The sequence below is a fragment of the Zootermopsis nevadensis genome, unplaced genomic scaffold (genome assembly GCF_977971745.1).
Source record: "Zootermopsis nevadensis isolate Lab colony 2312 unplaced genomic scaffold, Znev_1.0 Znev_ptg000091l, whole genome shotgun sequence".
NCBI lineage: Eukaryota > Metazoa > Arthropoda > Insecta > Blattodea > Termopsidae > Zootermopsis > Zootermopsis nevadensis.
Window position 1 is genome coordinate 39,748 of NW_028259222.1, and position 27,559 is coordinate 67,306.

General features: G+C 39.1%; 3 protein-coding genes and 2 long non-coding RNA genes across 9 annotated transcripts in view; 1 reads left to right on the top strand and 4 right to left on the bottom strand.

The window, feature by feature from the left end:
• LOC147870851 (peroxisomal multifunctional enzyme type 2-like) overlaps positions 1-14,286 on the bottom strand; it is a 40,416-nt gene extending 26,130 nt beyond the window's left edge. Inside the window, exon 1 of the mRNA XM_087341793.1 lies at positions 14,118-14,286. Within this exon, the coding sequence (XP_087197919.1) occupies positions 14,118-14,121 (4 nt within the window). The 5' untranslated portion in view covers positions 14,122-14,286. The remainder of the gene's footprint in view (positions 1-14,117) is intronic.
• LOC147870853 (uncharacterized) lies at positions 797-10,755 on the bottom strand. 2 transcript variants are annotated; one of them, XR_015533109.1, is made up of 5 exons: positions 10,618-10,755; positions 9,273-9,427; positions 7,903-8,065; positions 7,391-7,520; positions 797-2,781 (listed from the first exon to the last, which is right to left on the bottom strand). It is a non-coding gene; the product is annotated as an uncharacterized LOC147870853 (long non-coding RNA). The 2 variants fall into 2 exon arrangements; XR_015533108.1 differs by lacking the exon at positions 797-2,781 and adding an exon at positions 4,703-5,017.
• Positions 5,015-7,145, top strand: LOC147870854 (uncharacterized). The gene is made up of 2 exons (XR_015533110.1): positions 5,015-5,521; positions 5,941-7,145. It is a non-coding gene; the product is annotated as an uncharacterized LOC147870854 (long non-coding RNA).
• Positions 14,287-14,445: 159 nt separating the features above from the next.
• On the bottom strand, positions 14,446-19,631 carry LOC147870855 (calcineurin-binding protein cabin-1-like). 3 transcript variants are annotated; one of them, XM_087341801.1, is made up of 4 exons: positions 15,893-19,631; positions 15,294-15,413; positions 14,770-14,935; positions 14,446-14,578 (listed from the first exon to the last, which is right to left on the bottom strand). In XM_087341801.1, the coding sequence occupies exons 1-4, from the start codon at positions 16,081-16,083 to the stop codon at positions 14,564-14,566; spliced, it is 492 nt and encodes a 163-aa protein (XP_087197927.1). In that variant the 5' UTR covers positions 16,084-19,631; the 3' UTR covers positions 14,446-14,563. The 3 variants fall into 3 exon arrangements, with proteins under 3 accessions (XP_087197927.1, XP_087197926.1, XP_087197925.1); XM_087341800.1 differs by having other exon boundaries at positions 14,475-14,935; positions 15,294-15,410; XM_087341799.1 differs by having other exon boundaries at positions 14,475-14,935.
• A 155-nt stretch (positions 19,632-19,786) lies between these two features.
• LOC147870856 (uncharacterized) lies at positions 19,787-24,548 on the bottom strand. Of its 2 annotated transcripts, XM_087341795.1 has the most exons (5): positions 24,409-24,548; positions 23,832-24,010; positions 22,790-22,870; positions 22,619-22,679; positions 19,787-20,742 (listed from the first exon to the last, which is right to left on the bottom strand). In XM_087341795.1, the coding sequence occupies exons 2-5, from the start codon at positions 23,970-23,972 to the stop codon at positions 20,465-20,467; spliced, it is 561 nt and encodes a 186-aa protein (XP_087197921.1). In that variant the 5' UTR covers positions 23,973-24,010; positions 24,409-24,548; the 3' UTR covers positions 19,787-20,464. The 2 variants fall into 2 exon arrangements, with proteins under 2 accessions (XP_087197921.1, XP_087197922.1); XM_087341796.1 differs by lacking the exon at positions 22,790-22,870.
• Between the last annotated feature and the right edge of the window lie 3,011 nt (positions 24,549-27,559).

A 27,559-nucleotide genomic window follows, 5' to 3' on the forward strand; every position in this document is an offset into this window, starting at 1 on the left:
TTTTCGTCTTAATATTGCAACTCTGACACCAGATTCAATCGACCTACGAGTCCAGTCCGTCGAAACCTTTCACTGCATCAGCACAGCTGAGTGCGATGATGAAACCATTAATTCATTTTATGCCAAGTACCCAATGTTTCAAGCTTTTCAACACAAAGCATTCGCCCAAAACGCAAAATGTAGGCGTTTGTGACACTGCATAAATGCCACTGACCAAGTTTCGCGTCGTAAATAATCCAAACACAAGAGAATTATTGAACATACATTAACTTGGAAACATCCAAGTTTCCCAATTAAAATCTGAGGGCCCACAAAATTGAACCATCGTAGGTTTAGCTTCATGAAATTCTGTAGCCATTATTCAGTCTTTGTATAAATGTATTCAAATACATTAGGACTGTTCTCGTCACGTTATGAGCTCTAGATTTGACTGCGAAAGAAACTATAGAACAGAATGCTTCTTGACAACGTAATAGTCGCTGGGCTATTCAAGAAATCTGACTTCTGGAAAAGTATTCTAGACTTCCGTGGTTTGCCCTATTAGATCACAGCGCATGGAGCATTATATTTGTTATTGACGCTGAGAACCAAGCAACGAACAGGCATCGACGCGCGGCTTGGGAACTGGGCGCTGTGGAATGGGGTTCGTACTCGGCAGGTTACTGGTTTGAATCCAAGCCTGTATGCTCTGCTGTTGTACTTAGTTACTGTGTTTTATGCGGAAACTCTGGATAATAAAGACAGGTGGATGGACTTTCGGACAGGTAGATAGATAGAGATCTGCTCTGCCATAATCTTAAGCTCAGAGGGGGTTCGAAACATTTATTACATGAATAACCATCCCCTCATACATAAAAAGTAAAGATCGAAAGAGGTGTGTTATACATCTAACGCACAGTAAATTTTATTTCAACGACAATTAACATGAAACACCCTGTTTCAGCTCAACCTTCTTTTAAATGGGGGTGGAGTCGCATAGCGTGTGTCACCAAGCAAGCTACCACAGCTGCAGTTTTAGTAAGTTCACTGTGACAAGAAATTCAGGAACGCTAAAATTGTTGAAATAACACGCACGTTGCATTCTGCATTCATGGTCAGTTGCATCGTAACTCAGTAAAGTCCCAAAATTTAAAAAGTTTGCTTGCCGCATTTGAACGTTAAACAGTGAACGAAAGTTCTGACAGCGTACAGAAGCCTGTCGAAATAACCGGCTCTTTTTAAATTCTAAATTACGCATGTCTTTTGAAAATCAGCCACGAGCACGTGATAAAATAACTCCACCCCACAAAGCAATCTTGTACCCAATCGGTAATAGTCTCTACAAACCTCTAATTAGATCACGTGGTTAATAAAATATGCTCGGTACGGAATGATTTTCTGGATACGGACACTTGTTCTCGAGTCTTAGCTCTGTCTTCTTCTTCTTCTTTTTATCTTTAAGTTTCATTTTTACGTCTCGGCCTTCTAAAGCCGGTCCACTCCGACGCGCACTGCCATAACATAACAGCGGAAGGCGAAAATGTGGACCCAGGTTTGTGCCCGAAATATTCAACACAGTAATGTCAATGAAATTGACCATGTTTCGCACCCATACCACACAACAGGCAAAATTAGTATTTTGTATACTTTAATCTTCAGGTTCTTAGAAATCAGACGGGAAGACAAAATATTTTGAACTGAGAAGTAGCGAGCATTTCCGGAATTTAATCTCCTCCTAACTTCCTCGTGAGCATCGTTTTGAATCGTTATTGTTTTTCCCAAGTATTTGAACTTTGTCACACTTTCAAAGGACTTATTAGCCTCCTTAATGTCTGTCGCGTACATCGCGGTGTCCGCTACGACGTGGCTGGTCGCACACTGCGTCCCACCCCGGAGAGTGACGTAGCTGGTGGGATTTTTAGGGGTTTTGATGGGTTGTCTCAGGGATTCTTAATTAGCTTAGCGAATCGGTAGGCATGGACTCGAGTCTCAGTTGGTGTCACGGCCAATTCATAACCTGCGTGATCGTTGATCTAGAAATGTTGATCCCGCGTCTCGCAGTCCAATCCTTGATGCTTTATGATCCACGGCGCACGCTTGAGATGGCTCCCTCGCCCCTTCCGGGTCTCCCACTGGGGCTTTCTTTATTCTCATGGCCTTGTTTCCGTCGGTCTCTCGACTCGCAGTTGTTGACATCGCTCGGTTCATGCGTGTCTTCAGAATCCTGTTCTGTCCTGGTTGTGACGCGAGGCTATGACGTCATTTACTAACCCACGTGGTATTACCACCTGATCGGGGCAACGACCTCCCGCTCGCCGATGTAGTAAGCCATCTTTGTCAAGGTAGAACTGACCTTTGTCAAAGCTATTTCTACAGACGCTGACGAAAACTGTCGCTCTGCTGCTTTAGCCATGTTTTCCCGACTCAAGGGGTCGTTTTCGAGGGTCGCGATGTGTCGACTTAGGGCGTCTACATGCTGCATAGACTTTCCTGGGCGGAAATCGAACTCCGCTAATCTGAGAGACCATCTCATTAACCGGGAGTTGGTGTCTGAGAATTGGTCAGATCGGCCTACGAACTGACGACCACGCAGATGGCTTCGGAAGTGACGTGTGGCCCACACTAGAGCTAAAAGTTCTAATTCACTAGAGCTCAATATCTGCTCGTGTTCGTTTAACTGTCCAGAAGCACAGGCCATGGGTCTTTCTTTCTAGCCTTTTCGCGTAGTTTTCAGGAGTAGAACTGAAAATCATCAAGTCATCTGTGTAGCAGATGACCTCCCAACACTTTGTCCATCAGGGACTGAAACATCGCATAAACCAAAACATAAGCGATTATATTCGTAATGCCCGAAGGGTGCGCCAAATACAGTCTTTTCTGTCCTGAACCAACTGAATGTGGTTTAAACCCCCCAACCATTATCCTAAGATCCATTCAAATAAAATTGTCCCATCCATGAATAAGTCTTCAAGAGGTCTCTTCCTTTGAGTTCTTTCAACTAACATTTTATATGAATTTCTTGTCATCTCCATTAATGTTACATCCTCCTGATAATATTTTATGAAGTATAAATCCTAGTATGCAGTTTCATCCAGCCTTCAACCTTTCCTTTACACTTAGGTCCAAATATTATCGTAAGCAACCTTCGGTGTTCATCTGCTGTGTATATTATTCTTCACAGTCTGCCTTTGTGAGGGAGTGGGAACTCTTTTTTTGGTGCAACAGATTACATAAACATAAAAGTAGAGATATTTTGAAGAGCCCATTTCTTTCGAGGATTATGGGTGGGGGTTAGCGAATGTTTACTTAATTCACTAATCAAAATGCAATTTGTTAGATGCCTGAACATTTCACTAGAAAACACAAGAAAATACATTTCAATGTCCCGCGCCGTAGCCGCGCGGTCTGAGGCATCGTGCTTCGGAGACGGAATGTGCGCTGGTTCGAGTCTCGGGGGAGGAGAAATTTTCTCATGAGCTTTCAACCAGTGCCAACCCAGGATAGTGAGGAAATTGGATAGCGTAATCCGGTCATGGAAACTAGCAATGGCTGACCACACGTCACCCTAGATCTGGTTGGATGATCGTTCACCTCTGCTTAGGCATGTGAACGTGAGGCCAGCAGTCAAGCTAGTCGGCTTTGGCTCTCTGGAGCTGTTACGCCACGGATTTAATTTAATACATTTCAATAGAGTACACATAGATGCAGCGTGTAATAATAAAATAAATTTTTATTCTGTGTTCGATCATCATGCTTTGTGTGTGTGGTAATGAGTTGAGCATTTTGTTTTTGTTTGGTTACAGAACTGTTGGAAAAGTGATGCCTGGAATTATTTCCAAGTGTTTTGCTGCACCAAAAGCAAGAACAAGGCAACTGGCTGTTCAGATTACTCTCATAGGAAAAGAGAAATTTGAAGCTGTTCAGGAGGAACTTCTGAAAGGAATGGAACATAAAAATCCAAACATTTTTTCAGGTTTTAAAATGGAACTTCACATACCTAAGAGAAGAATTTGTGAATTTACTGAAAAAAACAAATGAAGGCTGCAGGAGTAAATAAGACACTATTGGCAAATATGTTCGATCCAGACTTTGAATCGCATCTTGAAGCCATTGATGCACTAAGATATGTAAGTATGGCTTCATCATAAGTGTGAAATTTGACATTGCAGTATCTGAGGAACTTTCGAATGTTTCGATGTTACTAACTTACGCGTGGCATGAAGTCCATACGAAATTTCAATAATTTCCCACCAACTTTATGTCACTGTAAGGACGTCCTGCACTCAATTTGACTTTTTGATGAACACGGTAGTTTTTTATGTAACGCAGCAAATTGATGTCTTTAATGTTTCCCAGATGTTCTTTTTTTTAACACAAGTGTCTTTAATACGTTCCTTCAGAAATCCTGTTAGAGACGAATTTTGAGCAGCAGCCATTCGCTCAGGAACAGAAGTTTTATGTTTCTTTTAATAGGTGGAATGGATGAGGAATTTAGTCTGTTGAGTAGTTTGATGTTTTTCCTACTGGCCCACTGTGTTGTCTTCTTTGTGGTTTCCAGTGAATTATTCAAAGGTGGCAGCACAATATGTGCTGTGATACGCTTTTTAATCTCAGGTCGGTTGACAGAAAATGACCTTGAGAGGATTGGCCATGAAATACTGCGTTGGTAAAATGGCAGGTCTCAGAATCCTAGGAATATACGGTAGAATAATATAAGTGCGGATTGTGTTTCACCTGTCATTCTTGTAGGAATCATATAAGGTACTTACAATTTTGCAAAATCTTTGCAGTTTCATTACATTGTTTGTATATTTATAAGAAATTCTGGATAGAAAGTGGGATCACGGGTTGGGAAAGTTGTGGCGGGAAGTAGGAGGTGTTGTACCACCAAAGAAGACACAGCAGAAAATAACAACTTGGTTGTGTTCCAGCGGAAAGAGATCTTAGTCAAGAAGAAGTTGATGAAACGGCATCTGCTATCTTCTCTGAAGAAATAATTTCAGGTCTGGTGATGGGGACTGGAGAACTCGTCTGCCAGCTGTGGAACAGTTATTGCTTATATTCACGTGTAAAACGCATTGGTAGACCCCACCTAATGGTACCTGCACCTTGTCGTGGTGGTAGGGCTTGAGTACCTCAGTGACCCCAAGAGCTACTGGTAGGGCCTCCCTAGCCAGATTGGTCGAGGGGGAGAGGTCAGACTAAGACAGGTACCCTGGTCCTCCAGGTTGGGGGTTGGTCGCAAGGCTGACAACCTTGCACCGTAAAAAGAAAGATGTTTCGAAACCTCAATCAAAGCCTCGGATAGAATGGACCTAACAGAGGACCGAATGGAAGAGGAGAATTGAGGAGGCCATGGACCAAATATGGACCGGAGAGCCATATTGTGTCAGTGTGTGGAAGAAATGTATCCTGAAATTTCAACTCAAGTTATAATCAGAACACTGAATAAGGAGCCTGTTTCAAAGGAAGACACCTCCGAAGTTCTAAAAGCCTGGGTTGAAGCTGAGAAGCTGCTGGCAGAAAATGCTGAATTTACAAGGTTTTTATTTCATTTTGTATGATAATATAATTCAAATTGTATACAAATATTACATGTCAGCAATGTCGGGGAAGGAGGACGGTATAAAAGTTTATCTTAAAGAGGTAGAATGTGAGAATACGGACTCGGTTAATTTGGTTTGGGTTGTGGTCCATTTGTGGGGCTCTTGTGAACATGGTAATGAATTATTGTAAAGCTGGGTAATTTTTTAACTCGTTGAGTGCCTGATAGCCTATGAAGAAGGGCTCTGCTTTATGGAGTGTATTATCATGTGCTTTTTATTGAAAATATAAGGGAAAATTCCTCGAGCTTGCTGTAAGGTAGAATTTGTTGTTTGTAAGATGAACATTCAAGCATATGGTTTTAAATGTTGCAGCATGCTGTTAGTGACAGAATATTTGAATTCTTATGTCTTTTAGACTGCTGTCAGGAGGTGTGGTTGTGGACAAGGAGTCTTGGAATTTGACTTTTTACGCACCCCTCCTGCCATTCACTGATGACAGAAACAATGTCTATTCAGATAGCTTTAAATATTTTACTGAGATATTCGTTGAGTCCATTTGGTTGTGTAGTTCATGCAGGACTCAAAGAAAGTAGACATAATCTACAGACAAAAAATACTCCCTTCCTACAACGCATCTCCTACACCAAAAAGTTGGTACACAAGGTGCACCAAGCTGAAAGAAAGTGGAAGAAAAATTACATTTTCTTTTGGTATAACCACTTCTCGTAAATAAAAAACAGACCCATATTCTTACTCCACTATGTGTGTGTGCAGTAATAGTCTGCATTATCTGAAATTCAAAGCTGTGTCCTCTCTCTCACTACATGATCTGTCCAAGGCTTCCTTACACAAACTAAGAAGCAGTACAAAGAGGAGGTAACAGGACAATGAAGATAGTTACAGTTAATATTAATAGATCTTACAGTAGAATGAATCAAATGGATCTTACAGCAGATGTAAAGGTAATGGACCACACGAAATTGCTCAGGTTCAAATGTGGGCTTTTGTGAACATACTAATGAAGCTTTGGGCTCCATAAGAGCAGAGTATTTCCTGGCAGTTCAGTAAATATCAAATTTTCAAGTAAAACCAGCTGCAATGTGGAGTTTGAAGCATGTAAAACATCCTGTTTGTTAAAGACTACTCAACAAATTTAATATAAATCACCATCTAATAAAACTTTTTACAAATTCAATAATATTATGAATGGAACACTGATAAAAACTACCATTTTGAAACTACTAAATACTTTGATCCAACCAATTTTAAATGATAGGATTTTTACTACCATCATCATCATCACACAATCAAGGAGTTAGGGCGTATTGACCTTTTCCATCCCCATAGTCTAAAAGTCTCTTTTGCGATCTTCCAGAGTTTCTTTGTCCACATGGTGTGTAGTTTCTTAATAATTTGGGATCTGCTAACACGTTGAAGCCAACTGTTTTCATATTTCAACATTTTGTCTAAAATGGGATCTATTCTAACTCTTTAAGTAAGTCCTTCCAAGTGTACTTTGCAGCACATCTCACAAATGTCATCTCGGCAGCTGTAATTGTTTCTATCCTCGGCTTTTACTACATGAAGTTAATATTAAACTATTTGTTAAAAATCCATAAACTGGAACTCTTGTCTTCATTTGTAGTATCTTTCATTCCCAGCAGCTCCTAATATTATCCATAACTAATTCAAAATATATTTTAGCCATTACTTATTACAATAGAGCGATGATTTTATAAACAAAATTAAGATAAGATGCCTCCTTCATGGAAGTTATTTCAGCTGGAAAACAAATTCTGAAACTCTGCCACGTTATTAAAGATTTCTGAACTATAAATACAGAAATATACGAAACCAAGACTTACCAATGAATCATGTGGCCTCAGCTAATTGTGGTTTTCTTTTTGATAATTTCTTAAATAGCTTTGTGAATGCCTTGTACTTCAAAGACTCCATACTTAATGACTTTTGCTTCTTTAAAAGTGGTGTTTCAAACTGAAATGATAGAAAAATGAAATGTAATGACACCATTCAATTTCAATTAGTTCTGCAAGTAATCTTATACAATGTTTGTGCTGGTGTGCAAGAGAAACTAAATTTTAAAGTCATAACTCTGAGGTACCACGTCTTCTACATGACATCATAAACAGGAAATATTAAGAATTACAGTCCCATTTGCTATCAAACATGAATTTAAAAATCTATCAAAATTCCCACATGAATTACACTGAGACTGGACCCAGATCTCCATGACAAGAAGCTGATATCTTAAATGCCATTTTCTGTAAGTGTACGCATGTGTATGTTAGTCAACATGAGGTCACCACATTCATAAGAAATTCTGTATAATCATTGTGAGCATTAGTAGATAACTTACACTTCTACCGTGAGAGCTCGACTTTTCACTTCCTAAACTGCACATATCTGCAGTGTCCTCATCCTTCCAGTCAGAAGAAACTACCGTGTCTTGTTCCAACACAGGTTCAGCTTTGAAGCTACGGCTTTCTTCACCACTGGCTTTAACAGCTGGCAACTGAGCCCTAAAAGAACATACAACTGCATTATTAACATAGCGTATATGTATAGAATGGTAAAGAATTTGTAAATGTATAATAAGTTCTTAACTTTTTTTTACCTTTCAACCCCTTGACACAGCTGGTGGCCAAAGAATTTATTATACTTAGACACAATGAAAGCTCCAGATCACATAAATTTGTGAATGCATTTTTATAACTACTGAAGAGCAGCCAAGTGTCAGGTCCGAAAAGAAGCCACGTGTGCACCGTGGTTGTAATTCTTTGTCATTTGGTTCAGCCTACCACATGCAGCAGGGGCAATGAGCGATGAGTACGGAGCACTGGTAAAATTGTGCTGATTGGCAGGGGAACACAGAAACTCCTGCCCAGTAACAATTTGTCCATCACATACACTGGGAAAATTCAAGAGTGGCTGTTCACAATTTTAAAGTACGTAAAACAGGACTGTCAGCTTTATTTGACATGAAAGGCTTAGTATCTGTAACTTAATATTTGAAACCTTTTTGTATGGTCTAGCGGTCAGAACACTAGCCTTGTAAGCCTGGGGTCCCGGGTTCAATTCCCGGTGGTGCCCGAATTTATAACTTGTGTTGGGCAAGGCCGTGGTCTAGGCATCACGGAGTTTTCCTCCGGGGGCTTCCCCGGTTTCTCCGTGGCATCCCAACAATTACTCCACTCACACACAGAAGAAGGCAATGGCAAACCACTTCTGATCATCTCTGCCAAGAATGTATATATGTATGAGCAGGTCCCTGACAACCTCAAGAGGTTGGAAGGATCCTGTTCATAATATATGGACCTATCGTCAGACAGAACACTACAAATAAAATAAATAACACGCCAAACTATTTCTGTGTTGGCTTCCACTTGAGGAAACTTTCTAACGTACAAATAACTCCACTGTATCATATGATTTCTACTGATAAACCACAGCCAATTAGCTTTAGGTGTTGAGAGATAAGGATTATGTTCTTTTCACTGACCTAGAAACACACACAAATTCAGACAAGAAGAGACTGCTTCTGAGTAAGAAACCTGCATAAACTAACCTACTCCAAGGAGCAGAGTCCTTCTGAAAAAACCCGCGTTCACAAGATCTTGCCACCAAACCTCATTATACATTATAACATATGTTAGCTTCATCAACAATGTTAACTGCAAGACATGCATTTGGAAACTACAGTTATTCTACTTTCAATGCTTCAAATACCTGGAAGGTTGCAGACTTGAGGGAGAATGTACGGAGTTGTGCAGTTTTGTCCAAAAATCATACAGTTTTCCAGTCCGGGAGTAGTCAAGCCAGAAGTAGTAAGTCAACTCTGGAGGCAGCTGGCACCTCTGGTACAATTTTGCGTAATCTTTGATCTAGAAGAGATTGTAAATATAACAGACTCCATGAAGCAGTCCTTGATAAGCACAATCGCTTAGGTAGTTATAAAACTCCCTGCCTTTTATGAAAACCATGGGTTCATTACTGTGTTCATAAGAATCCATCACTGGTGTCTACTGGGAGCCAGATTAATCCTCTCACCTTTTCCCTGAGAATCATTTTAATATAATATTCTTATCTACACTTACATCTTCCAAATGGTCTCTTCCATTCAGGATTTCCAACCAAAATTCTGTATGTATTTATTATATTTCCTATGCTTCTAATAATATTTGTGGTAGAAATATACTAAATTTAAATGACTATAAGATAAAATTCTTACTTTTATTTTTATTATACAGAGCCATTTCTCCTTTTACATGACAGTAGTGTTCCTGGAAAACTCCAAGGTGTGGGGAAAAGTGTGTTATAGAAACCATTGGATCAATTGGAATTTAGGGGTTAGGGGTAGAGATTTTGGATTCACCATCATGAATGAAATTTTTCTATAGTGGTTCATCATATTGTTTATCTGAATGCATTAATTGTGTGTAATAATTTTTCATACGTGCACTTAGGGTTTATTTCTCTGAATACGTTTATTTACTTTATTCCGACTGTGTTATACCCAGAAACAGCTTTCTATTACAATTGATCGATGTTGTTTCACGACAGACAGCAATTATTTTTTCCCCATAACAACAGTATGTGCCGTAATATTACTGTATTTTCTACTTATCTGCTTTCCATAACCCATGGCAGAAATTTTAAATTTTCACCCAAAAATGTTTTCATCATAAACTGTAAGAAAGAACAAACAATTATGCAAACAGCTGTGACATGTGTGAAAGGAAAAATATATAATTTTCTTATGCTACTAAAACTTTGGGGGGGGGGGGGGGGGGGAATGTGGGTTAAGCATGTAAATAGAAAGAGAAATTTAATATGAAAAGGTTATCAATGCTGCATTAACTCTTCTTCTGGATTTTGCAAATTAATTCTTACTATTCAGAATGCTTTAATTTCAATGCTGTAACTACAGGAACTGTTCAGTGCTGAATAACATTGAAGAATAATTATGTATGGTCCAGGTAAACCATTCACAATATCACAAGTCAAGAGGAGGAACATCTAGGAATTATAACTTCTTGAAACACTCAATCACTGAAAGAATCTCGACACTCACCAATTCCAAGTGCTGTAGCCAAAGTCACAAAGAATCTATTCGCTTCACTTTTGAGGAAATTAGGTGAAGCGATAACAATCAACCGGTTGCACCGCTTAGCAATTAGGCGCATGATGGCCTCGTGTTCAAAGGTCAGACCACCCACCAAGTCACGATCTCGCAAACATAGCTGTTACAGAAAGAAAATTCTCATTAAATCTGGAATCTCAATGAACTGGATGTCTCACACCTAAATGAAATTAATATTGGTTTAGTAAGTATGAATCCATTCTATTGCAGGCTTAAGAACTCCACTAAACAGGTACCACATTAACTGATATTTTAGTATAACCATTTGTGTTTATTCTCAGAAGTAATTTTTAAATCCAGTAAAAGCATCTGTTATTTCTCAGATCTTCATAAAAATAAAATTAACTGAAATAATTAAATTGCTTATTTATTATGACAGACTTACAAATATGCATTCCTGCTGATAAAACAGTTAACAAAATATTATTTGTTATTTGTGTTTATTCTCAGATGGGAATCTTATTAAACACTGTTGGAATAAATTCAGTAGCACCAACAGACTAAATAATGTATATCAGCCCTCTAGTCCACTTGATAGTAAACATACCCCCTGCACCACACCAGAAACGACTTCCCCTCGCAGGGCATTTCTCCTGATCTGTGGACAGTATATCAGCTGATGTGCACTTTTAGAATGTATACAACTATACATCTGTAAAAAGTAAAGTAAAGCTGTCCCATTACACACCATGTAAGTGCTTGGGGGGGGGGGGGGGGAAGAAGGTACTTCCTACTCAGTTAACCTCGCACTAGATATGGGTGACTGGCCAACATCACACTCTGGCAGTGCTTTACCCCCAAGAAAGGACCCCAGCACCCATTCGATAGGAGGCTGGATGGGCCTCAGCCAGTCTGGACACAGAGGCTAGAGGCAAAATCCCCTGCCCCTGTTGGGGATTGAACCCCCGTCATACTATACATTGGTGAAAACTGGAATTAGCACTGAATGACAATTCTTCCAATACATTTTATCACTTTGCATTAAGTTTTCAGAAAGTTTGTGCTGGGAGCAGAAAGGTGTTGATTATTTATCAATCTTAGTAATATAAAAACTAAGTATCAATAAATACTGTATCTGCCATTTTTGTTTTCTTGAAACCGTATAATAGATCATTGAATCAAAATGAGAAATTTTAAGAAAAAGAAAAACATAAAACAAGATGGACCTACAAATGCTTCAACTAAGCAAGACCAACAAAAAGAACATAAATATGATGACAGCTATCTCCAATCTCCTCAACACCCGATTCTCAAACACCTGCAATCTGTGTTCCTCCCTCTGAGTGAGAGACCATGTTTCGCACCCATACAAAACAACAGGCAAGATTATTGTTTTGTATACTTTAATTTTCAGGTTCTTAGAAATCAGATTTGAAGACAAAATATTTTGAACTAAGAAGTAGCAAGCATTTCCGGAATTTAGTCTCCTCCTAACTTCCTCACGAGTGTCATTTTGATTTGTTATTGTTGTTCCCAGATATTTGAACTTTGTAACCCTTTCAAAGGATTTATTAGCCACCCTAAGATAATTTTGCCCGCCTGTCTTCTGATGACGAGATACTAACATGTACTTAGTTTTTTCTGAATTTACTTCTAGCCCCACCTGTCTACTAGCCTCTAGTAAAACTTCTGCGTTCCTCTTTATTGTATTTATATCGTCCCCCAATAAATTAACATCATCAGCATATGCCAATAGCTGATGTGTCCCGTTCAATTGCAAACCCTCCTGCCTACCTTGGACTTTCCTGATGGCGTATTCTAGCACAAAGTTAAAGAGCAAGGGAGACAAAGCATCTCCTTGTTTTAGACCGTTCTTGATGAGGAATGTCTCAGATACATATTTACCTACTCGAATTTTGCTACAGGTTTCATTTAAGCACATTTTTATTAGACCCACTAGCTTCTTTGGTATACCAAATTCAATAAGAATATTATATAGCACTTCTCTCTTCACAGAGTCATAGGCTTTTTTGAAATCTATAAATAACTGATGTACGGTCCCACCGAACTCCCATTTTTTCTCTAGTATCTGATGAATGCAAAAGATCTGATCAATCGTTGATCTGTTTCGTCTGAACCCACACTGATGATCCCCAATAATTTCATTCGCACATGGAATTAATCTTGCCAAAAGAATGTTTGATAGAATTTTGTATGAGGTTGATAGCAGCGATATTCCTCGGTAATTACCACACTCAGTCTTGTCCCCCTTCTTATGAACAGGAATAATTATGGATTCCTTCCACTGTTGTGGCATCTCTTGCTTATCCCAAATTAACTGAATAAGCTTATGGATCCTCATATGCAACCCTTTGCCACCTGCTTTAATTAATTCTGCTGGAATCTGATCAATTCCTGGAGATTTATAACTTTTCAACTTCCCAATGGCTAGTTCCACTTCATCTAAGCTAGGTTCTGGCACCAACAGTTCAGCTGTATGCATTTTAATCTGTCTAATACCACCAGTATCATGAACATTTGAGAGCTCGCTAAAGAGATTTTTCCACCTATTCACAATTTTTATTGGATCTGCAAGCAAATAGCCACTATCATCCTTTACCAAATTGGTCTGGGGTTGATATCCTTTCTTAAAGTTATTAATGCCTCTGTACAGGTCTCTGATGTTTTTTTCCTTATTATTTGTCTCAAGTTCAGCAATTTTGCCCTTCAGGTATTCCCTTTTCTTAGTCCTAAAGGTTCTACTAGCCTCACGTCTCACGTTACATAGATTATCCGCATTTGTTTTGTTTGGGTTCTGCAACCATTGAAATTTTGTTTGCTTCCTTTGGGTTATTTCTTGTAAATTCGAAACATGTCGTAAAAAAGCGCTAAATAATGTAAAATCGTATTTACGATAAAAAGCGCCAAAATATAATATTTTATACTACATAATGTTTTAATATTATATAATTTTAACAACATCATTTAATTACAACGTTTGTGTATAGACTGTGAAAATAAATATATACTTGTGTTCACTGTTTCCACACTGCACGGCAATAATCGGTGTCAAAATCATTCAGATATTTGCACCCATAACACTAAGGACTCTTCCACAAACACTTATGTATGTCCATTAATAATTCTGGAGAGGAACTTCAAAGGTTCGTGTTCGAGTTGAACATTTCATGTGCATGTGCACAATTTTAAAATTTCAGTACAGAAAAGTAAGATATGGGTTTTACAGGAATTACCCCACACGACCTGAAACAGTTACTGACAGGACTAAATTACTAGCTTCATACTTACAAGGACACTGAAGACAAAATCAAGGAAGAAATGCTAACAAAGTTTTGTAATGAAATGTCTGTCTTGGTGTTACAGTACAGAAGTGAAGCGAGGGCATTAAGGAAGGTAGAATATTCAAAAAGAGAATCCAAAGAAATTAAGATTAAAGGAAGCACAATTCACATATCTTATCAACTACTTACCCATTCATTAACTTTGAAATACTAGTCAGCCAAGAGGTAGAAGATCGCTGACATGGAGCGAGGCAACTGACTACGAGCATCTCCCAACACGGGAAAAGACGGGCTCGTCCCATCGATATATGCCATCACTTTTTCCACCAGATGTGCTGAAAGCAACACAAATTCATATCAGTTCTGTACGTGCTCGCAGTAGCCGATATAGATGGGGCAGAAGCAGGTAAGTCAACATTGTGGAGCCCCTTGAGAGTACAAACTTTTTCATGATTCAAACACAGTTCTAATATCTGTCGTATCCTAATTACGTTAGGTTAGTAGGTACCTTTCCCTGGTGACTTTATAAACAAGTGACTATCAGAGTTCTTTCTTCACTCATGCAAGTGGCTGTTCTACGCAATGGACTGTTCCTTGTTCTGTACTGTGCAGGGAGCTGCAAGTGCACTGTAGGTTCAGTGTCCTGACACCTAAAATCACATGATGAATCTACTCTGAACATAATTCTGGACGATGCAAATAAACAAAAATGAATAAACTATACAGTGAACAATCCAGTCAACTAAAGAGACACGTGACTAAAACACGGCCTTGATGAGCTGATAAACAGAACCAACAAAATTATCGCAAGTAGTTGAATCTGTTAGAGAAAACATTTTACCTTGGTTTTCTTATTCGGATGTGCATACAAGCAAAAGAACACCTGTTCCAGGCCTTGATTTAGTCTGTCCCTAACAGAAGCTAACTTCTCATCTCTCAGCCTTGGAATTACCACATCCAACGTGTGTAAGAGGAGTGCCCCTTCACTGCCGCAGCACCAAGACCTCCTGCACGACAAGAAGGAAGTTACACGCAGCAGAAGTCTATTACAACAAAGAATGGTAAAAACTGCTCCGGGACTAAAACAACAAATGCTTTATTTTATTTCAAGTAAAATTTTACTCTTTACGCCACCCGTGTAAATGTATTACGCTCAACCACATTCACATCGCTGCTCTTTTCCCCGATCAGTGTTACGGATTGCATTACATGGATCAAATTTATAAGGAAACAAACAAGGATTCAAGGAAACATAATGAAAAGATCAGTTCTGGAATTTGTTCATTTCAAGATTTTATCAATCTCCACCACTGACACAGCAGTTCAGGAATTACCACTGGGTCTCGTTTAGGGCCGACATCTTACCTCCCAAGAAAGTCATGGGCAGTAAAGAGAACCGAGATGTGGCCCGGCAAATCCTCACTTTCATGAATCTCCTGCTCCTCGTCCGAGCCGGAAGACGACTTCCCTCCCTCCTCCTTCCTCCTGTCACAAGAAAACGCTTGTCACGTGTCAGCAGCAGACAGTAAAACCACAGTTTACACAGTCAGTTGGTTTCATGCAAAATAAGTACAGAAACATAATGAGAAGTGACAGACCATTTGTCAACTTCTTCTGTTTAGATTGTTTCTAAAGGCTTTTGATGTTTAAAGAAAACTTTTCTTCAAGGGGCTGAATAATACGACTTGCTTCAGGTGGTAATTAAAAACAGTTATGAAATTCTCACTGCTCTTAGGGAAAGATAGCGAGCGTGATTGTTACATAACTTCCATAGGTTTTATGCCGAGCCAGACAATAATAAGTTCTGAAACACAGGGCAGCATTCCAACTGGAATATTCATGAGTGATTGAGGCTCCAGCAAATGCAATATGTAACATATCAGTATGGAACCTTTGTCCAAGAAATTTAGATGCTAAAGTTCAAAATTTATTACATAAAGAAAGACGCTCCGTGCAATACTCACTGTTGCAGGATCTGTTGGAGCAGAATCCACGGACAGATAGATTCTACTGGCATCTCCACAGCTGTTTCTGGGGCATCCAGTTGGTGACACACTATGTGGGTCAAATTTTGGACCAGGCGGGCCAATCTGCCATTTGGAATATTATCGACTGCAACACCACATGGTATGCGTGAGGAAGAAAAGCACTTCATACAACATTTTGGTTGGAAAATCTGAAGGAAAGAGACCACTCACAAGACCTAGGCATAGAAGGGAGGATAATTTCAAAGTAAAACTGAAGGAAACAGAGTGGGTTCATCTGGCTCAGGACTGGGACCAGTGGCAGCCTCTTTTAAACACTGAAATAATCCTTAGGGTCCCATAAAGATCGGAAATTGACGAGCCGAGAGACTGATAACCGCGTATAAATGATCTTTATTTGAAGACCAGCCAAGTGCCAGAAGAGATATGAAGCCAAGGGTATGATAACGCGCTGCTTGGTCAGGGCCATTTCATACCTCGTACACAACACTTACTGTGCACACCTTGCACAAGCAATTAATGACACCTTCCACAAAATTAAATATAAAAACATAATCAGTGCTATGAAATTAATTTCTAAAACAACTAATCACATACGACATAAACACAAAGCGTGCGTCATCTTTCTTCCCATGCAGGTGCACTCTGTCGGAAGAGTTTTGTAAGGAAGCTCAGATAAGATGAGTCTCGTATATTTATGTACAAGAAATGCCACCTACGAGCAGACAGCACTTCAAACCCACAATGCCACTGTGTTATGCTCTTTTTCAATCAACACTTACCAACTGACGGACCAGCCTTCTTCACACAGGATTCCAGACCAGAAAGGAGTTTCTCAACAGTGGAAGCCCACTTGCTCTGTTCCTTGTCTTCAGAATTTAAGTATTTGTGTAGTGCTTCATTACAGCACTCCTCTCCCCAGTAGAAACAGTCCTATGGAACAGCACACACACACACCAGTGCCATATTTACTCAGACGGAAGATGGCCGGTTTCCACATTGTCCAAATTACAAACTGAAAAGCTATCTTGAATTGAAGTGTGAAGTACACACCTGTGTTTTCTGAACATTTTAAGCTCTTATCAATTTAGCACTGCCACTGTAACGATAAGCGGGCGCCATATTCTTCAAACGTCGTGACCTGGCACATTTCCCCATTAATTTTCACGCGGCAGCTTTCCCTTCGTTGACGATATTCCTGCTACGGCACGGTCCTCCCCTAACAGAAGTGTTTACCAAGGAAGAAGGCCGAATAAGATGCAGATTTCATCAGCATGAAGTGCGTCTTTTGACTCGCAGCATTCCAAACTCTTTTGCCCACTTGCATTCTCTTTATACATATTTTTCTATGTAAGCCCACACACCAAGATATGGGGAAACCACTAATGCTTATAGTTGGCTTCAGGCAGGACCAGAAAAAATATTCACTAAATCAGGTCTTCACCACATAGGCCTATTACAAGAAGACTGAAGTGAGAAAAAAAATTGTTCTATAGGAACAAATACTGTAATCGAAATACAAGGTCAGCTGTTCCACCTGAAGTCTGAGTGGATCCTCAACCAATCTCCAAGTAAGAAAAGTCTAAATTAAGAGCACAGGTACAAGTACCTGGTACCTCCTGAGTTGCCACAGACCATCCATTAACATAGCAAGCTGAGTAGCCCGATCAGGACAAGCGGCGTTACAGCTTAAAGCTGATGGAAGCTGCATTTGTTGCGAGTAGTGAAAAGTTTCCTGATGAATTTTTACCAGTTCTTCATAATTCTGTACATCATAGAGATGTTGAACTTCATACAGCCTCTGGTTTCTGAAAAAACATATACACAAATAAATACAAGGTGATTCTTCAATACATGCAATAAATATAAGAATCGTTTTCTACTCACGAAATTAATCAAAAAAGTTCTAATAAACATTCTGTCACACTGCATTGTTAGCAAGAATTAGTTAATGAAATTAAAACAAGTAATGCTGTGCTCTAGGAGCGCATTTATTTAACACATTTAATGTTTACTAACAGTTGCTTAAGATGCTGGTTTGTTACGGCTACCTGACGCAGCTGATCGCCCAACAAGGCTTAACTGAATTTAGTCGCCACAAGAACAACAGCCCACACATCAGATGTGGCATGTTCATGTATATTTACCTTGTCAGAGCTGCGAGCAATTTCTCTGCCTCTTCCTTGTTGATATGATCGTGGTGCTTGCAGTTTGGTAGAAAAACTGTTCCCGTGTTGTCACATCTGTCATTAAGGTACCCCAAAATCTCTAAGACATGACACAATAATATTAAAACTAGCAGTGTGAAGCGACATTATTGTTTTTTACTTATATCTATGGAACACTTAGTGTTGATGATTGAATTGAAACACTTCACTTCTATAAGCATAACTGCGACTATTCAAGCAAATGGCTTGCAGTATCAACAAACACGGGAAGTAGGCGTCAGACCTCGGCATTCAACAAAGATTTCCTTGTGGGAAGTGGCTTGTTTGTGCAACGCTTCACCTACATAAGGTACGGCAGTCAGTCCTGCATCAGGCACCGATTGCAACAGCCATGCTTGTGGGAATCATTCGGAAGATTAACCCAGTCAGCTGTTATCTGTAGAAGACAGAAGCGTGGTGCACAATTACATCTAGGTAAAGTACAGGTATACAGCCACCAGCGCAGTGCGACGCAATATTATTACATACCGCTCTTCGACACAGAACATCTAGGACAGCACAAAGAGCCATTCCCCTGGAGACCCTCCAGAACAGTCCGCGTCCACTGGTACCTGTCCGATGCACTGGCGTACATGAAACACAAACACAGATTATAAGTCAAACACACCCAACCGACGATCGCCAAGAAAACCAACTTAGATCGATAAAATGTAAAGAAAATAACACCCTCCCACGATATTTTAACAGTATCGCCCTTTCTGAAGTTAAAAGGGGAGGCTCTTAGTGTCATTACACCCATTGGCGATCCCATCTTATGTACACTGGATGTAAATGAACAATGATAAGGAGATATAAAGAATCAAACATGGGCACACATTTACAAGTTCAAAACCACGACAACGAAGACTCAACCAATATCTCAACCTCTCACAAGAAATAAATAAAACACTCTCAAAAAATAAACTGAAAGCTGACAAATAATCCACGTGAGAAATACATTGCCCAAAGTATATCAAAATGAAGATAATTCTTGGAATAAATAGCTTTGACTGTAATACTTTACATATGCCTAACGTAGCAACTTACAGCTGTGAATCACAAGCAGATATTGTAGAATTTGAGGTTTTCACAGCAGCTAGTACGGAGATTCGTCTTCTGGGTTGTTGCGCCGCGTAGTATGGTAGGTATTTGTATTGATATTGTTTATATTGTCTAGAAAACATGAATTTTGTACATAGTCACCACCAAAATATACACAACACATTTTTTAAAGTCACTATATACACATATTTAATAACCAATAAGAATTATGGCAATGAAAACAGTTTTTTTTTAAATTCACCTGAAGCATTTGAACTGTGGTGCTATAGAAGGATGTTGAAAATTAAGTGAACTGATAAAGTACAAAATGAGGATAGGTGAAGGAAGAATATGGAAAAATCTTACGAGAAGAAGAGATAGGACACATTCTGAGGCACCCAGGATTGGTTAATTTGGTAATGGAAGGAACAGTTGAAGGGAAGAATCGTAGGGGGAGACAAAGATTGGAATATGTGACGCAGATTTTTGAGGATGTGAGCTGCAAAAAATGTGTGGAAATGAAGAGATTGGCGCAAGATAGGCGAAAATGGAGGACCGCATCAAACCAGTCGGAACACTGACGACAAACAAACAAACAGTACACCTTAATGTTGAGTAAGGAGACTTATAGAATACTAATTGTTTATTATCAAATTCAATACTGATGACATATAGTTATATATAATAATGTTAAAAATAATTGCACTTTGCAGCAAGTTCAACAGTATAAAACTAATCTATATCATACAAGTACTTAACATATTAAAACGGACAATTAAAAACACAAAGTCATTAAATAACATCTCAACCAGCAGTCTTTCATAGTTAATTAATTGAGGAGAACGTTCTGTTGTACAAAGTTGTAACAAGTAATATACTCTCCATATAAGAATTAAAAACAACAAAAGCCAGCACAATTAATGTTAGTAAGGACAACACACTATGAAGTTTAAAAATATTACTGTCCAGGAATCTTACAAAAATGTTAAAAAAAATGGTCAGGAAGAATACGCAGTATTTCCAGTGTGTGAACAAAGTTACATACCGCTGAGGTCAAAATTTACAATACTTTAAATTAAATATATGCATTACTGCACTTCACATAAAATATTCCTATACCGACAAACATCATACCACCACAGAACACAACTAATTTCAAATGACATCTACTCAATTTCACAGACAGTATTTCCGTAGTCTTAGCAAGTTACCCTAAAGAGGAAGCAACAAATATACAATATATTAACAGGGAACTATTTGTACAAGACATTCACACCACAAATCACATAATTATCGGGAGCTGTCATCTACGAGTCGTTAAATGGCACGTTACTGCTGTGCCTCTTTGATTCATTGGGGTTTTCGGTGTGCCCCAGGAAGTTTGCAGTCTTGATGAAGACCCCTGAGCTGCAACATTTTTCCACAGAGGTTTCAGGAGTGTTACTCGTGCCTGTGACATCTTCTTCGTGCTACGTGGCAGTAAAATCTTTGAAGGTATTTTAGACAGGGTTCTAGCAGGGGTGTTACGCTCACGGAGGCAGTGACCTGCGACCATGGAGCTTCTGCATGTTCCAGATGTTCCTATAACAAGTATCATTCAATTTAATACATCTACACCTACAATATGAGCATACTAGCAAAAGGCGGCAAGGACATTATGTAAGCAAACTTAGTATTAGTAGCATCAATATTCACAGTACACCAAACTCCTACTTAATAATGTAATAACATGCCTCATTATAATTATTTTTCTTGCAAAGAACCTGATGTTTGTACTTCTAACAAGATCTAGGTTATCAAGATGGGGAAAGGGATGAAACTGCTCAGTATTATCATCATTGGGCTCTGCTGTTAGAAATACAGAAACATTAGACTCTATTACCAAAAAAATAATGTTTCAGGGGGATCTGTGACATAAAACAATTTTATACTAATTGACATACATTTTAAAACAATCACCAATATTTGTAGAGAAATGCTCGTCAGCCTTTATCACATGGGATTTAAACCTTCATTCTACACAGCTACCAACCAGACCTTAATCCAAAGTTAAACTGTTTATAAGTATGCTACTGCAATACACAGACAGTTGGACCGTGCGTAGGATGTGAAGGACAGCCAATAGAGGTTAAGTATTACACACATTGTAAGAACTGAACAAAGTAGAGACACTTATTTATATCATCATATAATTATCACTAACGACACAGCAAACACAGGTTGAAATCGCAGTTAACGACAAGAATAAAGACAGACGCTACGTTCCTCATAAAACATCGGTAATCACCTTCAAGATTACAAGGAGTCAAAAAAAGACCATGATATGAACTCTCCACACCGTATAAATTTTATGTAAAAATTGCATACAGTGAGAATTTTTAAAAACTGTCTATGGACCTCCAATTATTTAAAGAAACTAGTTCTGTTCATTTCACCCCATATAGCATATTCACCCACAATTACAGATAAACTGCTACACCTACAGTGAAACCTCGATGCATCGTTTTCGGTGGGGGTGGGAAATAAAAACGATGAATACGGGAAAACGATAGATGCAGGAAAGCATTAAAAAAATTTAAAAAACTGAACGTTTCTCTTTCAAAGTTACTTCTTTTTACCAAAAAAGTCTTTGATGGACAACTGGTTTGTCGAAACTTCACGTTTTAGGCCAAACAGAGCCCTTTCCACGTTCAAAATGTTTTCCTCATCACGTTCACTAATATTACGCGCATAAAAGAACGACTTCACTTTTGCCAATGCTTCGGCAAAACTCGGCACAGCTTTGGGCTCGCATTCGTCGTCTTCCTCTTCCTCACCACTCCCACCCCCTTCGCGGACAATAACAGGAAGAATGGAAATACTGTTACTGCCGAACTCAACGAAACGTAGCTGTAGAAGACCCTGAACCGCTGGAAACGAGATGAACCAGAAGAATGAAAAGTGCCGCCCGCCTTTCCTTTGTACTTGTAATAAAAGCATTTGTGAAGAAATTCACACTGCACATGCCATCTGGCGTCGCTGGAACGAAATATGAGTGCACCCTAATTAAATTCGTAAAATATCTGACAATGGGCACCGCCATTCACTCCAACTATCACCCCTCATTCCAAAAGAATGGTTGGGCGACATAACAGGTTACCGCTACTGTGTATTCCAAAAACATTGTGCGTCTTTCGGTATTAATTTATCTCAAAACCCAGCATTTTAATTTCTCAGAAACGATCATTGCGGGAAAATTGTGGGCCGGGACTAAAATTTTTGAACGATCGATGCGATAAAACGATAGTTCGAGGAACGATAGAAGCAGGAAAGCGTAACATTATTTTATATGGGGTGTATCCGGGACCGAACAAAACGGACGATGCATCCGGGAACGATGGATAGACGTTTCACTGTACAACCATTATTTCTATCTGCCACCAGTAAACAGGAATAGTATCTGAAATTATAAACTAACCACATGCAAGAGCATCAGAAGTACAAGCAGTGGCACCATCAGAAGTTGGCAGTAGATTATTCTGAAAGCAGAAACACTGGTGCCAACAGGTCAGACAGAACAGGCAGGTTTATACATTCTGTGCCAAGCGAATAAAGACACTGATTTCCCAAATAATCATTTACCACAAACCTGGAAGTCTGTATACGTCGTCATATTCGAAGCTTCTGTATCATTATTTGTTCCTACTCGAGCAAAAATAATCCTAGGAACCTAAAAAATAAACAGTAACACAGTACAATGTGTGCCAAATTATTCAGTTTTAAAAAATATTCTGATCTGAATGTCACAAAAGTATAAGTACTTCATTACATGAATGCAGAAAAAACATTTACATTTTGAGGTTTTAAGGATATCAAAGACAGAACACATGTCTCAAGACTAGAAGAAATCTTTGTAGTGTTTGAATCTGTTTATTACACATTTATTTTTTGTATTATTCACGGTGACTGCAAGATATCTGGTGATTAGAATACCTGCTTCAAGAAAATATCACACATTTTGTATCACCAGAATTGTGCTAGAACTCAACCTCAAACAATTTTTTATTTTAATAATCTGTATGAGGTGGATTGTTCTCAGCTGCAAATGTTCCGAAAATATACGACATGCAATTTTTAAGTCTGATATATTTAGTAACGTCTTGCGTTATGTCGAACGGTTATCAGCAGGCGCTTCCATTATCCAGATGGCAGCACTCTCTGAGAAACTCAAAAAGTTTGTCACCATCTGTCTCACAGATGATGTACTGGATGCAAATCAACAAAAAAATTTAAATAAACCCTGCTCTTCATGAAGTGTAACAACAAAGTTGGCCTACATCTGCCTTGACAGCATCACACAAACCCACCACATCAAAAAAGCAGTACATAAGATTATTCACAAGTTCCTGCATTTACACACATATAACCTTAAGCAGCTTTGATTCTCGACTGCATCGACAGAGATGAGTTACGCCTACGTGTGCAAAGTGCTTGTTTCAGATGAGTCAACTTTCCACATTAGCAATCAAATTAATAAGTCCACGGTTAGCATCTGGTGTTCACAGCATCTACATGTGATCCAGGAAATGAAAAGGTACTGTCCCTAGAAAACAGTAGTAAAGGTGATGACCAGAAATAAAACAAGCATTGGGGGAGGGGGGGGGGGTGGAAAAATAAATAAATTAACATACCACAGTTTGCTGAATAGGACGAGCGATGGTCCCTAAGGTAGCAGTCCTTTCAATTCTGGCCACCTTCCGTAATTTATGTGAACCGAGAGGAGGAGTTCCTGGTGCATTCTTACGTTTAGGAGCTCTTAATTGAGATCCCATTTTTGGATTCAATATCAAACAGCATCTCTTGCAAATTTCTGCAAAATAAAATAAAGAAATGACAGACATTATTTTTATATGTAATCAACTTCATGGCACAGGGTCATTTTCATGCAACTCACTGTTATTCATCCCACCAAAGATCAGCGTCATCATAAAACCTTACCACTGGGCCCTATCTTGAGCCACGTGACTTTTCATTTCTAACCGTACTTTCAAATCAACAATCAGAATCACTCCCATGATTAAAACATCTACTCTAAGCTGACACATATTCTTGGGCATCAACGATGAGTTCAGCCGTCAATCGGCTGTTCTTGATCGTCGAATCCACCGCATCGTCTGCCGGACGCAGCTGAACCAGCCCATCGCAGCAGTTTCATAATCTCAATAGATTAAAACAATCAGTAAATCTAGATGTCAGTCAGTTACTCACCTTTGCGTTCTTTTTTTCTTCTTTATGCTCTTTGTGCAATGCCCACCGACTATTAATTACATCTGAGACTGGTTGGCCATGTATCTTGAGGTTTATTGTGTTGTTCCTCGTAAAGGCTGACATACTTCATAAGCTCCTTTTCAACCTTCGGCAAATCCTAACGAGAGGGAAGACGACCAAAATTCAGCAACATATCAACTTAATTCTCTGACGGAACCCCAAACCTTGCCACTGATAAATGATCATTTGTAGATCATGAAAAAAGACAAGTGCTCCACCTTCCTCGACCAACAGTGTGACGGATTCTAAGGAAGTGTTTGCAAGCGAAGCGAACTGAGGAAAAGTTTAACATCTCAGAAATGCACTGGCAGATGTGTACGTACAGATTCAAACCCCCAGGTCTATGAACTTCAAGCCACCATTTTTTTTAAATCAACATTTATACTTCAAAATTATTGGCCTCACTCAGAACTGATATTAGAAATTACAAAATGTATTTATTTATTTAAGAGGCACTTTATCAGATTACCTTTTTGATTGCCTTCCTTTCTTTCTCTTCGACTAGCAGCAGGCCTCCACGGTTATGGAATAGCCGGTTCGGGTCATTTTCTCTATTTTCTAAATCTAACATTTTGTCCCAAAGTTTCTGGCGCTGGTAAGCCAATTCAAAAATCTCACTGAAAGCAAAAGCAGTAAGTTTTATAAATTAAAAAAATAAAAGCCTACTGCAAAAGTGACAATTTTAAATGTTCGTACTGATATTCTCCTATACTTCATGCAAGGAATTCGGTACCTATTGGAATTGCTAACACCTTGAATTCCAAACTGCATAAAAAGTCATACATTACAACTATTTGCTCACTCCAAAAATTTGATGATCACGAATCACTTACTTATTTTGCTCATAGTGAGCCTGAAGCTTCTGGATTTCAAGTTCATGTAGTTCCAAGAGATCTACAGTGAAACACTCGGAAGAATATGGTCGAAACTGCGCGCGCTCTTCTTCGCTAATCAAACACTTATCAAACCAGTGTTTGAGCTCTTCTCGAATCTTCTCGACGAAGCGTTTGATGTTCTGGCGTTTCAGTACTTCGCATCTCTCTACTTCATCCTTGAACTGTAATTATGAAAATGTTAAAACTGTATTAAGTGTTGGACACCTCTTACTTCATACAAACACAAGAACAATCAATATATACAATAAGATACAGTTAATGACTGTTTTGTTTGTGCTCCCGGAGGCACCTAACAGTTTTTCATAATGATGCTAGATCTCAAAACATTCTAGTTTACAGGAGCTGCTACCATTATGCAGCTTCTAGAAGTGCTTCTAATATGAGAGGTAAGAATGATAAAATAACAGGGATGGAGAAGAAACACAGAGGAAAGGACGTACAGACATGTAATGAATAAATGGAAGAAGAAAGGGGAAGATATTGTAACCGATCTCCCTTTTTTAATTTGTTCTTGGTTATTTTGTTGGGCGCCAGTGGACCTCTTGTGTCCACGAGAGATGGTTGCTCAGGGTAGCTCCAGCCGATAAAACACGCCGTCTGTACACTCAGGTTAGTGTAACAGCCGGACTCACGGTGATGCAGCGGACGCTCGGACTTATGACACAGTTGTAGGTTTTAACAAGCCCAGCTTTATTGTTATAAATTGGAATTAAACTGTACACAAATGTTCACACTGTCTATATAACTTACTAAATCACCCAAGTACACTTCTTCACCTCGCCTTTGCCGATGTATGCAGTCCCAATATATTTTATCAAATTTTTATAAATTTTGGTAGTTATAGAATTTGGTACAATATCCAATATATAGGCCGAATTGTGGCTGAGCAGTTTGCCACCGAATTACTTGATGTCCAAAAGGGAAGAGCCTAGAAGCATCTGCACACAGGACTAAAAAACCCTCAGCTCTCCAAAACCAGGGGTACCTGCAGCACATCCTTGCTTTTGATTGGATCCCCTAATTTTGAGACCCAAGCCTAAATTTTGTAACAAAGGGGTCTCAAAGGCCATCAGTCAACCTGGTTATTACAGGTAGTGCCATTAGACATTGCCCTACCTTAAGATTTAACAATAGGGCTTAGCTCTTAAGGGAAATGCTATACAAAGGAATTTCTGTAGTGTAGTGTCCTAGCATTCCTAGGCAATTGAACAAAAGAGGCCTTCCATTAAGGTAGCTTCTTTTGTCCTCACCCAGATGTGCTACAGGGGCATGTATAGAACATCATTTTATTTTCTTAAAGAACAGAAGTTACACATACAGCTTTCAAAGTAGCAGAAGAGTGGTCTCCATGAGTAGAGAGGAAGTTTTCTCTGTGCCTGTATTCTTCAGGGAGACGGTCCCAAAGTTGCGTGAGTTTTCCACGCAACTCAGCGACTTCAGCTTTTTTATCTTCCAGTTGTTGTTTTAACCTCATTTCATTTTCATACGATGGTGGAAATGACATTTGAGGAGGATGGTTATGATCACTGCTGTCATCACGAAAAATTCCACTGTCTCTTCATCCCCTGAAACTGGGAATTTTAGCTCACTTCTGTATTCTTTAACACACGCTCTCAGCTTATATACAGAATCTCCCTGGAGGTAAAAATATTTTGAGACAGGAAATAACACAAAAATGAGTGAAGTGTTTCCTTAAGAGGGAGCTGCAACCCCCCCCCCCCACCCCCCAGGGGTTCATTGAAACTTTTTCCATGGGGACTAACAGCCCAATTAAAAAAACACAGTCTTCCTTGAAAACAGAGTAGACCTAGATGGACAAACACAATAAAGTCTCTTATGCACAAAAACACACAATGAAGAATTACAAATTTTATACAACACTGGAAAGATGTCGAAATAATGAGATTGGATAGATTGCCCACAGCAGAGAAAAAGATAAGACCAACCAGCAGGAGGAAAATATTTAGGAAGGTCTAAAAACACATCTTGTATTGGCCTAATACTGGGTTAAAGAATATTTCTGCAGGTTTGAAAATTATTTAAAAAATTCTAATTCCCAAATCAAGAACTGCTTAAATTAACAAGTAGACAGTAAAGCTACATACGTTCAGTGCAGCCATATTCTCCCTAGTTGGTCTGAAGGCCGCATCCTTTCCACATACAAGTTACTTCACACAGGAGAAAGATGACAAACA

Coding starts and splice junctions, on each gene's coding strand:
- LOC147870855 (XM_087341799.1), bottom strand. CDS start 16,083: ATGAAGTGCTTTTCTTCCTCACGCATACCATGTGGTGTTGCAGTCGAT. Junction 15,414..15,892: donor CTCCAACAGATCCTGCAACA/GTGAGTATTGCA, acceptor TTCTTGTGACAG/GAGGAAGGAGGAGGGAGGGA. Junction 14,936..15,293: donor GCCCATGACTTTCTTGGGAG/GTAAGATGTCGG, acceptor CTTGTCGTGCAG/GAGGTCTTGGTGCTGCGGCA.
- LOC147870856 (XM_087341795.1), bottom strand. CDS start 23,972: ATGGGATCTCAATTAAGAGCTCCTAAACGTAAGAATGCACCAGGAACT. Junction 22,680..22,789: donor CGACGTATACAGACTTCCAG/GTTTGTGGTAAA, acceptor TTCTGCTTTCAG/AATAATCTACTGCCAACTTC. Junction 20,743..22,618: donor TTCTGATGCTCTTGCATGTG/GTTAGTTTATAA, acceptor TACTTGTTATAG/GAACATCTGGAACATGCAGA.